Source organism: Pelobates fuscus, chromosome 4 (genome assembly GCF_036172605.1).
Source record: "Pelobates fuscus isolate aPelFus1 chromosome 4, aPelFus1.pri, whole genome shotgun sequence".
In the NCBI taxonomy this organism is placed as follows: Eukaryota; Metazoa; Chordata; class Amphibia; order Anura; family Pelobatidae; genus Pelobates; species Pelobates fuscus.
In genome coordinates, this window is record NC_086320.1 from 5,159,031 (window position 1) to 5,173,030 (window position 14,000).

General features: G+C 48.0%; 1 protein-coding gene across 1 annotated transcript in view; it reads left to right on the forward strand.

The window, feature by feature from the left end:
• The window catches only part of MROH1 (maestro heat like repeat family member 1), a 143,663-nt gene that overhangs the window by 62,323 nt on the left and 67,340 nt on the right, over positions 1–14,000 (forward strand). The window contains exon 25 of the mRNA XM_063450889.1: positions 7,747–7,934. Coding sequence (XP_063306959.1) covers positions 7,747–7,934 — 188 coding nt within the window. The remainder of the gene's footprint in view (positions 1–7,746; positions 7,935–14,000) is intronic.

Below are 14,000 nucleotides of genomic sequence, written 5' to 3' on the forward strand. Positions count from 1 at the left end.
CCGGGGCACTTCATTTCCAACTGCCCCCTAAACAACAACCTCCCGGGTAACAACCGCCCCGCCCGTGCTTTTTGTGTAGACCAAGCAAATACTATGGAAGAGTATCTGGGACCATTACATGAAGCTAACCCTGTGTATGCCGCAACCGACAACCGACAGCACCATCGACAGGAGGTACTGTTGGAAGGCCGCCCGGCACAAGGATTGAGAGACACAGGGGCCACCATCACCCTAGTCCAGGGGAAGCTCGTACCACCACATAAACGCTCCACAGACACGGTGGCAGTCCGAGTGGCTGGAGGGGACATATACAAATTACCCACAGCAAAAGTACATCTTGATTGGGGTGCGGGAAAAGGACTTGTGAGGGTGGGGATCATGGACAGTTTACCCGCTGAGGTCTTACTGGGCAACGACCTGGGCCCTATGACTTCGGCATTTGCCCCCTCCTATAACTCAGAGGCATATCCGGTTACCACCCGGTCCCAGGCAGGACGGGCTCGAGAGGCTTCACCGGTGCGGGAGACTCAGGTAAGACCGATCCCGACTGTACCTACCTTCCCCGACCCATTACCCTGGGATACCCCTACCGCCTTCGAGACTGAGACTAAAACTGACCCCACTCTCCAGAAATACAGAGAGCGGGCCGACACTGGGACGGGGGGATCCGACCAAGAGATATTTGTATGGGAACAGGGGAGACTATACCGACAGACGGAAAAGAAAGGGAACCGTAGGAGGCAGTTAGTAATCCCTCACAAATATCGACGAGATATCCTCCGGATAGGCCACGACATCCCCCTAGCCGGACATTTGGCCGTAACCCGGACCCTTAAACGTATCACCCATACCTTCTTTTGGCCAGGGGTACATACCGATGTGCGTACGTACTGTAATACGTGCGAAGTGTGCCAGAGGGTCGGCAAAAGAGGAGACCACCCCAAGGTACACCTCATAAACATGCCCCTCATCGAAGAACCGTTCAGTAGAGTGGCCATTGACCTGATAGGACCCCTCACCACTCCCAGCCCCTCCGGGAAACGGTATATCCTCACTATTGTGGATTACGCTACCCGCTACCCGGAGGCGGTGGCACTATCTAATATCCAAGCAGACACGGTAGCCAATGCGCTGGTCCAAGTCTTCTCTCGTGTAGGATTTCCCCGAGAAATCCTGTCCGACCGGGGCACCCAGTTCACGGCGGAACTAACGCAACAACTATGGCAGGTCTGTAAAATTAAATCCCTACTCAGTTCCCCATATCACCCCCAAACCAACGGACTATGCGAAAGGTTTAACGGGACCCTTAAGCAAATGTTAAAGACGTTTACCCAGGAATATAGGGACTGGGAACGTTTCTTGCCACACCTCCTATTCGCTTATCGGGAGGTGCCGCAGGAAACTACCGGATTCTCCCCGTTCGAACTGCTGTATGGGCGCAAGGTCCGGGGCCCCCTAGACCTGATCCGAGAGCATTGGGAGGGGGAGACGGAGAACACCGGAGTCCCCATCATACCATATGTCCTAGAACTTAGGGACCGCATGGAGCAGCTAGCCAGGTCGGTCCGGGCTAACCTCCAGGCGGCCCAAAGGCGACAAAAGGTCTGGTATGATAGGGGAGCACGGAAAAGGAGCTTTGAGATAGGGCAAAAAGTAATGGTTCTGAAACCCGTTAAAACAGACAAATTACAGGCAGCCTGGCAAGGCCCCTACCAAATAATAGAAAAGAAAGGAGATACCACGTACGTGATTGCCAGCTGCCACGACCCAAGCTTAAAGAAACTGTTCCATATTAACATGTTGAAAGCATATCTCCAACGCCCCGAAGATGTGCTGGCCATATGTAGTCCCGCAGCCGAAGACCCCGATAATTTACCCATTCCCGACTTACTTACCCAGGACCAACCGGCCGATATAGTGGGCCAGGTACAGATAGGCGAGCGGCTTAACCCAGTAGAGAGGGAGCAATTGCAGCAATTGCTCCGAGAAAAACAAGCAATGTTCTCCCAAAAGCCAGGGTTCACCAACCTAACCACCCACCAGGTAGATACCCCTGGACAGCAACCCTTGAGACAGGCCCCCTACCGCATCCCCGAGGCGGTCAGAGCGGGTATGAAACAAGAAATCACGGAAATGCTGAACCTAGGAGTCATTGAGTCCTCCGATAGTCCCTGGGCATCCCCGGTAGTACTCGTACCCAAAAAGGACGGTACTACCAGATTCTGTGTGGACTATCGGAAACTTAATGATAAAACCGTGACCGACGCCTACCCCATGCCCAGGGTAGACGAGTTACTGGATCGCATAGCCCAGGGGAACTACCTAACCACCATTGACCTGTGTAAAGGTTACTGGCAGATTCCCCTGGCCAGGGAGGCTATCCCCAAGTCGGCATTTGTCACCCCGTTTGGCCTATATCACTTCAAGGTTATGCCATTCGGGATGAAGAATGCCCCGGCCACGTTCCAGCGCTTGGTGGATAGACTCCTTGATGGCTTCCAGGGTTTCGCCTGTGCTTACCTGGACGACATAGCGATCCATAGCGCGTCCTGGGAGGAACACCTAACCCATGTAGGGATGGTCTTAGATCAGATTCGGGCCGCCGGCTTGACTCTGAAACCAGAGAAGTGCCATTTTGGCATGGCTGAAGTGCAGTATCTGGGGCATAGGGTGGGATGCGGGAAACAACGACCAGAACCTGCCAAGGTAGAGGCAGTTGCCAATTGGCCCACCCCCACCACCAAGACACAAGTACTAGCCTTCTTAGGTACCGCAGGATACTATCGGAAGTTTGTGCCTGACTATAGTGCCATTGCCAAACCCCTGACAGACTTGACAAAGAAAAACCTTCCTCGACAGGTCCTGTGGTCTCCCCACTGTGAAATAGCGTTTCAAACCTTAAAAACTGCTCTTGTGAATGCTCCCGTGTTGGCCGCCCCAGCCCCTAACAAACGTTTTATCGTCCACACAGACGCTTCCATGTTCGGGCTGGGAGCCGTCCTCAGCCAAGTAGGCGAAGACGGAGGGGAACACCCTATTGCCTACATCAGTCGTAAGCTCCTGCCACGCGAAGTTAGCTATGCCGCCGTGGAAAAGGAGTGCTTGGCACTGGTGTGGGCACTAAAGAAACTGACTCCTTATCTGTACGGGCAAGAATTCACTCTGGTAACGGACCACAATCCCTTGGTATGGTTAAACCGGGTCTCTGGAGATAATGGCCGGTTGTTACGATGGAGCTTGGCTCTACAACCCTTCAATTTTACCATCACTTATCGACCCGGGAAACAGAATGGCAATGCCGATGGATTGTCCAGGCAAACCGATATCAGCCCAGCCTAACCAGAAGTCTGGACAGCCTTAGTCTACCCCGAAAAGGGGTCAGACGGTGTCTGCCAGAGTGTTCCACAAGGAGGGAGCACTGTTACATTACTGTTGTCCCCTGTTATAAAAGATTTATTCGGTCCCATACTTTTGGTGCTTTGGACACTGTTCTGACGAATTTACAATCCTCGTATGGTCCAGCCCGAACCCGCTATGTACACCTAGAGGTGGCCGCCATTTCGGGACTTTTGCACGTGGTCGCGGCCATCTTACCTACAATCAGCGGTGGTCGCCCAGAATCATCTGGAACCAAAAACGGAGACCCACCTAGGCGAACACCGCTGAGACCTCCAGGATCACAGAACTCAGTGTTGGACATACCGAACTATTCACCGTTCAGTAAAGCACTTGCCCTGCACCTGGGGATTACAGCGACCCCAGGAAGGACTACGGAAGACAAAGGGTTGTGGGGTTTTTACCGTCCGAACGAAGACCGACCGCAAGGCCTAAACGTATGGAACTATTTTCGGCTGAAAAGTCCGTGCGGTCGGTCTAAACTTTAGGAGCCCCTAACTCCCGAACCGCTCATTCGATCCGACCAGTTTTTGGATATGTTGGCCTCCAGAACAAGATCTATCTAGCGATGCAGGGTGTATGGGTGTACCCCCTGGTTTTGGGGTACATCCAGAATGTGGACAAAAGTATGTGTAATATAATTGTGTTACTTGGTTATCTGAGGGGAGGGGACATGTGGGTTGAACCCAATATATGATTGGGTATTTTATGCCTCCCCTTGGGAGTGTCCTCTTTGTATGTATTGCCAATAAAAAGCAGGCTGGGCATCCCAGTTCTCAGTTCTCATTTTTGACCCTCAATTCGCAGCCTCGACTCGTTTTGTGGGGGGGGGGAAAGAATATCCTAGCTGCACCATAGCTAGGGGGAGATTCTACACTTACAGGTCTCTACCGAGTATCGCTCCATTCTACTCTTCAAGCCGGGAACCAGGACATCCAAGCGATCAACCCTCCTGCTAGACAGGGGGCAATCGTAACAGCGTGCTCATGGCATTGTGGGTGTGTATTGCCGATTGCTCTCCATCTCGCTCTGATGGTGGGCTCATGGCATTGTGGGTGTGTATTGCGGATTGTTCTCCATCTCGCTCTGATGGTGGGCTCATGGCATTGTGGGTGTGTATTGCCGATTGCTCTCCATCTCGCTCTGATGGTGTGCTCATGGCATTGTGGATGTAAGGCGTGCTCACTGTTTGACTCTTTCCAGTGGAGTAATGGGGGATCCTGTGAGGAATGTGACTGTGAAGCTTTCTGTCACATCATTAAGACGTGCAGATATTGAGCTCTGAGTGATGCTACGTTCATTCAGAGCCCGCTTCTTAGTGACCCGTTTATTGTTAAGTTTAAGGGACTGTAGACATTGATGTAGGAGATCCCTGCACGGAAGGTAGTTTGTGTTCTATAAATTGTATCATATCTGGTTGAGAGTAATGGGAGCGTATCCTCAGGCGTACTATGTTTAGTGCCCAGTGTAGCCAGACGCTGTGAGTATAGGAAACGGCAATCTGATGTTTCCCAGTCTGAACCAGAAATGGATGGCGTAACGAGAGGAAAATGCTCACTCAGTAAATATCCGCACGGACTATTAAATCTCTTGCCATTAGCTCTGTTTGGGGTGTAAGTTTTCACACATGTACAGAGCGGCAGGGGGAAGGTTATTGAATTGTTAGGTTATTGTCCTGGCAGGTGTGGGGTTAATGTGGTGAGGAGAAGGGTCCACAGCTGTGAGTGGGAGTGATCCTGTAAACTGAGATGAGCTGTCTGAGTTGTGAAATCGAAGACCTCTGTCTGTCTCACTTATTCCGATCATTGCTCAACTGATTCTCCACGTGTCCCTGCGTTATCCTCCCGCACAAGCCTTCAATCAAGTGAGCAGCAAATATATTACATCATCCACTTCCATGTGTGGCCATGATCTTAGTCACCCTGCAATAGGAGGGGTGGACGCTGTGTCCCATAGCTCCTTCTGTGTCTCCCTGCAGTGGGAGGGACAGAGTCCGTGTCCCATAGCTCCTTCTGTCTGTGTCACCCTGCAGTGGGAGGGACAGACTCCGTGTCCCATAGCTCCCTCTGTCCGTGTCACCCTGCAGTGGGAGGGACAGACTCCGTGTCCCATAGCTCCTTCTGTCTGTGTCACCCTGCAGTGGGAGGGACAGACTCCGTGTCCCATAGCTCCTTCTGTCTGTGTCACCCTGCAGTGGGAGGGACAGACTCCGTGTCCCATAGCTCCTTCTATCTGTGTCACCCTGCAGTGGGAGGGACTGACTCGGTGTCCCATAGCTCCTTCTGTCTGTGTCACCCTGCAGTGGGAGGGACAGAATCTGTGTCCCATAGCTCCCTTCTGTCTGTGTCACCCTGCAGTGGGAGGGACAGACTCCGTGTCCCATAGCTCCTTCTGTCTGTGTCACCCTGCAGTGGGAGGGACAGACTCAGTGTCCCATAGCTCCTTCTGTCTGTGTCACCCTGCAGTGGGAGGGACTGACTCGGTGTCCCATAGCTCCTTCTGTCTGTGTCACCCTGCAGTGGGAGGGACAGACTCTGTGCCCCATAGCTCCTTCTGTCTGTGTCACCCTGCAGTGGGAGGGACATACAGTGTCCCATAGCTCCTTCTGTCTGTGTCACCCTGTAGTGGGAGGGACAGACTCCGTGTCCCATAGCTCCTTCTGTCTGTGTCACCCTGCAGTGGGAGGGACAGACTGTGTCCCATAGCTCCTTCTATCTGTGTCACCCTGCAGTGGGAGGGACAGACTCCATGCCCCATAGCTCCCTCTGTCTGTGTCACACTGCAGTGGGAGGGACAGACTCTGTGCCCCATATCTCCTTCTCAGGGCCGGCCTTAGGGGTGTGCGAGCTGTGCGGCCGCACAGGGCGCCATGGTGCAGGGGGCGCCCTGCGGCCGCATAGCTCACACGGCATGTCTGTTAGCTGCAATGCTAACAAGGCATTTGCCTTGGGCGGCATTTTCCAGGGGGCGGCAAAAAAAGCTGCCCCCAAATGCCCAAGGCAAATGTCTTGTTAGCCTTGCGGCTAACAGACATGCCTGGCTGCTGGGCGGTCGGGCGGCGCTGGCGGGCGGCTGGCGAGGGAGCTCTTCCTCTGAGCTGTATGCTCAGCTCCCTCGCGCGCCGCAGAGTGAGGCTGGGAGCTGGAATATGACGTCATATTCCGGCTCCCTGCCTCACTCTGCAGCGCGCGAGGGAGCTGAGCATACAGCTCAGAGGAAGTGCTCCCTCGCCAGCCGCCCGCCCGCCCAGCCCAGCAGCCACTGGACCACCAGGGAGGAAGAGACCCCCCCCCCCCCAGCATTCCCAAAGGTAAGGAGGCTGGGGGGGGGGGTCTAAATAAATGTTAAAAAATTTGATAATGTGGGTGTGTGTGTGTGTATGTTTGTGTGTATGTTTGTGTGTATGTTAGTGTGTGTCTGTGTCTGTTAGTGTGTATGTTAGTGTGTGTCTGTTAGTGTGTGTGTGTGTGTATGTTAGTGTCTGTGTGTCTGTTAGTGTGTCTGTGTGTCTGTTAGTGTGTCTGTGTGTATGTTAGTGTGTGTCTGTTAGTGTGTGTATGTTAGTGTGTGTCTGTTAGTGTGTGTCTGTGAGTGTGTTTGTCTGTTAGTGAGTGTGTGTGTCTGACTGTGTGTGTGTGTGTCTGTTTGCCTGTGTGTGTCTGTTTGCCTGTGTGTGTCTGTTTGCCTGTGTGTGTGTGTGTGTGTGTGTGTGTGTGTGTGTGGGAAGGGGTAAGGAGTGGGGGAGGGGGGGACGGGAAGGGGGGGGGCGCTGTGAAGATTTTTTGCACAGGGCGCCCAAATGCCTAAGGCCGGCCCTGCTCCTTCTGTCTGTGTCACCCTGCAGTGGGAGGGACAGACTCCGTGTCCCATAGCTCCTTCTGTCTGTGTCACCCTGCAGTGGGAGGGACAGACTCCGTGTCCCATAGCTCCTTCGGTCTGTGTAACCCTGCAGTGGGAGGGACAGACTCCGTGTCCCATAGCTCCTTCTGTCTGTGTCACCCTGCAGTGGCAGGGACAGACTGTGTTCCATAGCTCCCTTCTGTCTGTGTCACCCTGCAGTGGGAGGGACAGACTCCGTGTCCCATAGCTCCTTCTGTCTGTGTCACCCTGCAGTGGGAGGGACAGACTCCGTGTCCCATAGCTCCTTCTGTCTGTGTCACCCTGCAGTGGGAGGGACAGACTCCGTGTCCCATAGCTCCCTTCTGTCTGTGTCACCCTGCAGTGGGAGGTACAGACTCCGTGTCACCTTGTCGTGGGTGTTCTCTAGCTCTGTTCTGCCCATGTCTCCATATGTTTTTTCAGATGACACCCTATTTTAGCAGAGTTTACTGCCCTCTCTCCTCTCTCCAGGCTGCCTGTGCTCTGCAGGAGGTTCTCTCCGTGCCAGAATCTGCTCCGGCTGTGATGGAACACTACTCCCAGCTCTTCACGGCACTCCTTCTCCGTATCAGCTCTATGGTTGGTGTCCACTTACCCAAAAACCTGGGCGGATCCAAGGACAGGAAGAACTCCTCGCAACGCAGTCTGGACCCCTGCAGGTACGTGTCCGTTACTAGTACTCAGCGTTATCATTAATAGCGGAATTTCTCATATTGCTGGACATTAGCCAGAAACCCTAACGCAAAGTGTCCCTTCAGGAAGGTTACTGGGAGCTGCTCTATTTAGTAACGCTGGTAATCCTAACCACAAATACACTGCCAGTAATGTTACTAGCTAGGATTGATGATATTATTACTGGCAGGGTACTCTGTGTCGGTATTACTAGCTAGGATTGATGATATTATTACTGGCAGGGTACTCTGTGTCGGTATTACTAGCTAGGATTGATGATATTATTACTGGCAGGGTACGCTGTGTCGGTATTACTAGCTAGGATTGATGATATTATTACTGGCAGGGTACTGTGTCGGTATTACTAGCTAGGATTGATGATATTATTACTGGCAGGGTACTCTGTGTCTGTATTACTAGCTAGGATTGATGATATTATTACTGGCAGGGTACTCTGTGTCGGTATTACTAGCTAGGATTGATGATATTATTACTGGCAGGGTACTCTGTGTCGGTATTACTAGCTAGGATTGATATTATTACTGGCAGGGCACTCTGTGTCGGTATTACTAGCTAGGATTGATGATATTATTACTGGCAGGGTACTCTGTGTCGGTATTACTAGCTAGGATTGATGATATTATTACTGGCAGGGTACTCTGTGTCGGTATTACTAGCTAGGATTGATGATATTATTACTGGCAGGGTACTCTGTGTCGGTATTACTAGCTAGGATTGATGATATTATTACTGGCAGGGTACTCTGTGTCGGTATTACTAGCTAGGATTGATATTATTACTGGCAGGGCACTCTGTGTCGGTATTACTAGCTAGGATTGATATTATTACTGGCAGGGCACTCTGTGTCGGTATTACTAGCTAGGATTGATGATATTATTACTGGCAGGGTACTCTGTGTCGGTATTACTAGCTAGGATTGATGATATTATTACTGGCAGGGCACTCTGTGTCGGTATTACTAGCTAGGATTGATGATATTATTACTGGCAGGGTACTCTGTGTCGGTATTACTAGCTAGGATTGGTGATATTATTACTGGCAGGGTACTCTGTGTCGGTATTACTAGCTCGGATTGATGATATTATTACTGGCAGGGTACGCTGTGTTGGTATTACTAGCTAGGATTGATGATATTATTACTGGCAGGGTACTCTGTGTCTGTATTACTAGCTAGGATTGATGATATTACTGGCAGGGTACTCTGTGTTGGTATTACTAGCTAGGATTGATTATATTATTACTGGCAGGGTACGCTGTGTCGGTATTATTAGCTAGGATTGATATTATTACTGGCAGGGTACTCTGTGTCGGTATTACTAGCTATGATTGATGATATTATTACTGGCAGGGTACTCTGTGTCGGTATTACTAGCTAGGATTGATGATATTATTACTGGCAGGGTACTCTGTGTCGGTATTACTAGCTAGGATTGATGATATTATTACTGGTAGGGTACACTGTCGGTATTACTAGCTAGGATTGATGATATTATTACTGGCAGGGTACTCTGTGTCGTTATTACTAGCTAGGATTGATATTATTACTGGCAGGGTACGCTGTGTCGGTATTACTAGCTAGGATTGATGATATTATTACTGGTAGGGTACACTGTCGGTATTACTAGCTAGGATTGATGATATTATTACTGGCAGGGTACTCTGTGTCGTTATTACTAGCTAGGATTGATATTATTACTGGCAGGGTACGCTGTGTCGGTATTACTAGCTGAGTATCTCACAGTAATATTACTGGCAGGGTACTCTGTTTCGGTATTACTAGCTAGGATTGATGATATTATTACTGGTAGGGTACACTGTCGGTATTACTAGCTAGGATTGATGATATTATTACTGGCAGGGTACTCTGTGTCGTTATTACTAGCTAGGATTGATATTATTACTGGCAGGGTACGCTGTGTCGGTATTACTAGCTAGGATTGATGATATTATTACTGGTAGGGTACTCTGTCGGTATTACTAGCTGAGTATCTCACAGTAATATTACTGGCAGGGTACTCTGTTTCGGTATTACTAGCTAGGATTGATGATATTATTACTGGTAGGGTACACTGTCGGTATTACTAGCTAGGATTGATGATATTATTACTGGCAGGGTACTCTGTGTCGGTATTACTAGCTAGGATTGATGATATTATTACTGGTAGGGTACACTGTCGGTATTACTAGCTAGGATTGATATTATTACTGGCAGGGTACGCTGTGTCGGTATTACTAGCTAGGATTGATGATTTTATTACTGGCAGGGTACGCTGTGTCGGTATTACTAGCTAGGATTGATGATATTATTACTGGCAGGGTACTCTGTGTCGGTATTACTAGCTAGGATTGATGATATTATTACTGGCAGGGTACTCTGTGTCGGTATTACTAGCTAGGATTGATGATATTATTACTGGCAGGGTACTCTGTGTTGGTATTACTAGCTGAGTATCTCACAGTAATATTACTGGCAGGGTACTCTGTGCTGGTATTACTAGCTGAGTATCTCACAGTAATATTACTGGCAGGGTACTCTGTGTCGGTATTACTAGCTGAGTATCTCACAGTAATATTACTGGCAGGGTACTCTGTCGGTATTACTAGCTGAGTATCTCACAGTAATATTACTGGCAGGGTACTCTGTGTCGGTATTACTAGCTAGGATTGATGATATTATTACTGGCAGGGTACTCTGTGTCGGTATTACTAGCTAGGATTGATGATATTATTACTGGCAGGGTACTCTGTGTCGGTATTACTAGCTAGGATTGATGATATTATTACTGGCAGGGTACGCTGTGTCGGTATTATTAGCTAGGATTGATGATATTACTGGCAGAGTACACTGTCGGTATTACTAGCTAGGATTGATGATATTATTACTGGCAGGGTACTCTGTGTCGGTATTACTAGCTAGGATTGATATTATTACTGGCAGGGTACGCTGTGTCGGTATTACTAGCTAGGATTGATGACATTATTACTGGCAGGGCACTCTGTGTCGGTATTACTAGCTAGGATTGATGATATTATTACTGGCAGGGTACGCTGTTTCGGTATTATTAGCTAGGATTGATATTATTACTGGCAGGGTACTCTGTGTCGGTATTACTAGCTAGGATTGATGATATTATTACTGGCAGGGCACTCTGTGTCGGTATTACTAGCTAGGATTGGTGATATTATTACTGGCAGGGTACTCTGTGTCGGTATTACTAGCTCGGATTGATGATATTATTACTGGCAGGGTACGCTGTGTCGGTATTATTAGCTAGGATTGATATTATTACTGGCAGGGTACTCTGTGTCGGTATTACTAGCTAGGATTGATGATATTATTACTGGCAGGGCACTCTGTGTCGGTATTACTAGCTAGGATTGGTGATATTATTACTGGCAGGGTACTCTGTGTCGGTATTACTAGCTCGGATTGATGATATTATTACTGGCAGGGTACGCTGTGTCGGTATTATTAGCTAGGATTGATATTATTACTGGCAGGGTACTCTGTGTCGGTATTACTAGCTAGGATTGATGATATTATTACTGGCAGGGCACTCTGTGTCGGTATTACTAGCTAGGATTGGTGATATTATTACTGGCAGGGTACTCTGTGTCGGTATTACTAGCTCGGATTGATGATATTATTACTGGCAGGGTACGCTGTGTTGGTATTACTAGCTAGGATTGATGATATTATTACTGGCAGGGTACTCTGTGTCTGTATTACTAGCTAGGATTGATGATATTATTACTGGCAGGGTACTCTGTGTCGGTATTACTAGCTAGGATTGATGATATTACTGGCAGGGTACTCTGTGTTGGTATTGTTATGGTACTTTTTAGCAGTAAACCAAAATGTTTAAATGTCTATCTGTTCCTGTCCAAATCAATAAAATAAATTGCGTATATACGCTGAAGTAATTAAGTCTGACACACAAGGTTCAGGTTAAAATAACTTCGAGAAAATTTATTGGCAAGTGATTAAAAAGCGGACACGCAGGTCCTTTTAAGAGACATTTTACGTCATCATTGCTTATTAGAATATCAGTAAATAAACATCATTAATTGGATTAATTGTCAAGTGTCGGGATTAGTGTCCACCTATCAATATTATTAATTGGCTCAAAAGACTAAGTGGTTAATCCCGTGTCCACCCACCAAGAGGTGGGATTGTTCTGGACACGGGTGGGGGACAAGGGGTCTTGAGCGTCATTTTACACGGTCGGTGATCTCAGGCCTCGTGGCCAGGTGCAAGGTCTCTTATGAATAGAACATTTCATTACTACTGTGTTCGCATGGCCTTCAAATTATACTATGTTGCAAATCTAAGGAAAAGTCAGCAATTCCTGTGTTAATCATATCTTTATAGAAAATACAGTCTTTGTTCTATTGTATTAGATGTGCTGGGAAATTCTGTCATGTAAGGTGATTTTAAAATGAACAAGTTAGGTTATGAGGACAAAATGGAGGATTGAAGAAGTCAGGTTAGGGGGACAAAATGGAGGATTGTCACAGTATAAAGTTAAAATGGAGTTAGTGCAATAATTGAATACAAATACAATAAGGTTTTTTAAATAATCCCACATCAGTCCCCCCTATGAAATGTTAGATTCTAAGAGATAAAACTTTATTAAGTTAGTACCAGGAAGACGTGTTAACCCAAAGGCACAGAAACCCCGTGGCCGCTAGCTAGGTGTTAATGCAAAGTGCAAGGCTGTCCCTAGATCTGACCCTAATAGGCTAACTCATCCGTCAGTATGGCTCTCGAACACTTCACACCCAAGGGTATCCCATGGCAGCTAACCCACCACTTCTCCACATGGGGCCTTTACCATTCACTGACAGATGCTGTCCCTGAGCTAGTCCCTTCCTAGAATTCCTGCACTTTATCAACAAAAGGGATTGTTTGCAGCGGCAGACAGGGTGAGTTGATGTCTTGGAAATCTTGGTCATCAACTTCAAGATGGGCGAAAGTGGGTGCCGCTTGGTCAACAGTCTTCAGGAGGGATTTTTTCAGACATGGGAGAATACAACAAAAGAGAAGAGCAAAGAGAAAAAGAAAAATTAGTATAGCCATACCAATATGCATTAAAGCCTTTTGCCATCCCGTCATCCAGCCAAACCATCTTTCCCAGGGATCTTGTATCCCAGAATTCCTTTTCAACTCTATAGACAGGTCATTTAATTTCTCTATGGCTAATGTAACTTTACCATTAGGGCCTGTGTTTTCTGGGATATAGGTACAACATGTCAAGGTGTCGGGCAAAATTTTACAAACTCCTCCTTTTTCGGCTAAGATCATATCTAGGGCCATTCTATTCTGGAAAGCCATTTGGGATGTGGCCTGCAATTGTTCGGCCAATCCCTGGAGGGCGTCTCTGGTATAATTAACAAAACGCTGTTGATTATAATAAATGTAATTTATCCAATTTAAATTCTTGTTTGTGGTAACTATGGCAAAAAGTGATTCAAATCCTGCAGCAACTTCATCTCTTGCTTTAAATTCATTGGGCACCCCCCTAGGCACCCCAATGGCATCAATATAGACATGAGGATCAAAACTTCCTTTTACTGGGGCATCACGCTTAACCTTAGTGTGTCTGGACTCATGGGTGTTGAGGTGTGTGTCAGAGATGATATGTATAGGCATAATAGCTTTAGCCAAAGTACACTCCCCCCACCACTCCTTGTCCATTCTGGATCTTAACTGTAAATCCCCACACAACCAGTAGATATCCCCTAATGACCTGGTGTGAAACTGCAACAAGTTCATAGAGACACTCCTGTAGGTAGCACAATACCCCTTAGAGAAGTTACCCAAGAATTTACCAATTCCATCATAATTAGCATAACAAGTGTAATTACCTTTATACACGGTAATACCATCTGGGGGTTTGACATCCTTGGTTAGGAGAGGATACTCCTTTGTCCATGCAATACATATGGACCTGTTAAAATCATAGTGATAGGCAAAAAGGCTTAAAACACATTCCTCTATATCTACTGGCAGGATTAGAGGTACAGTGCCC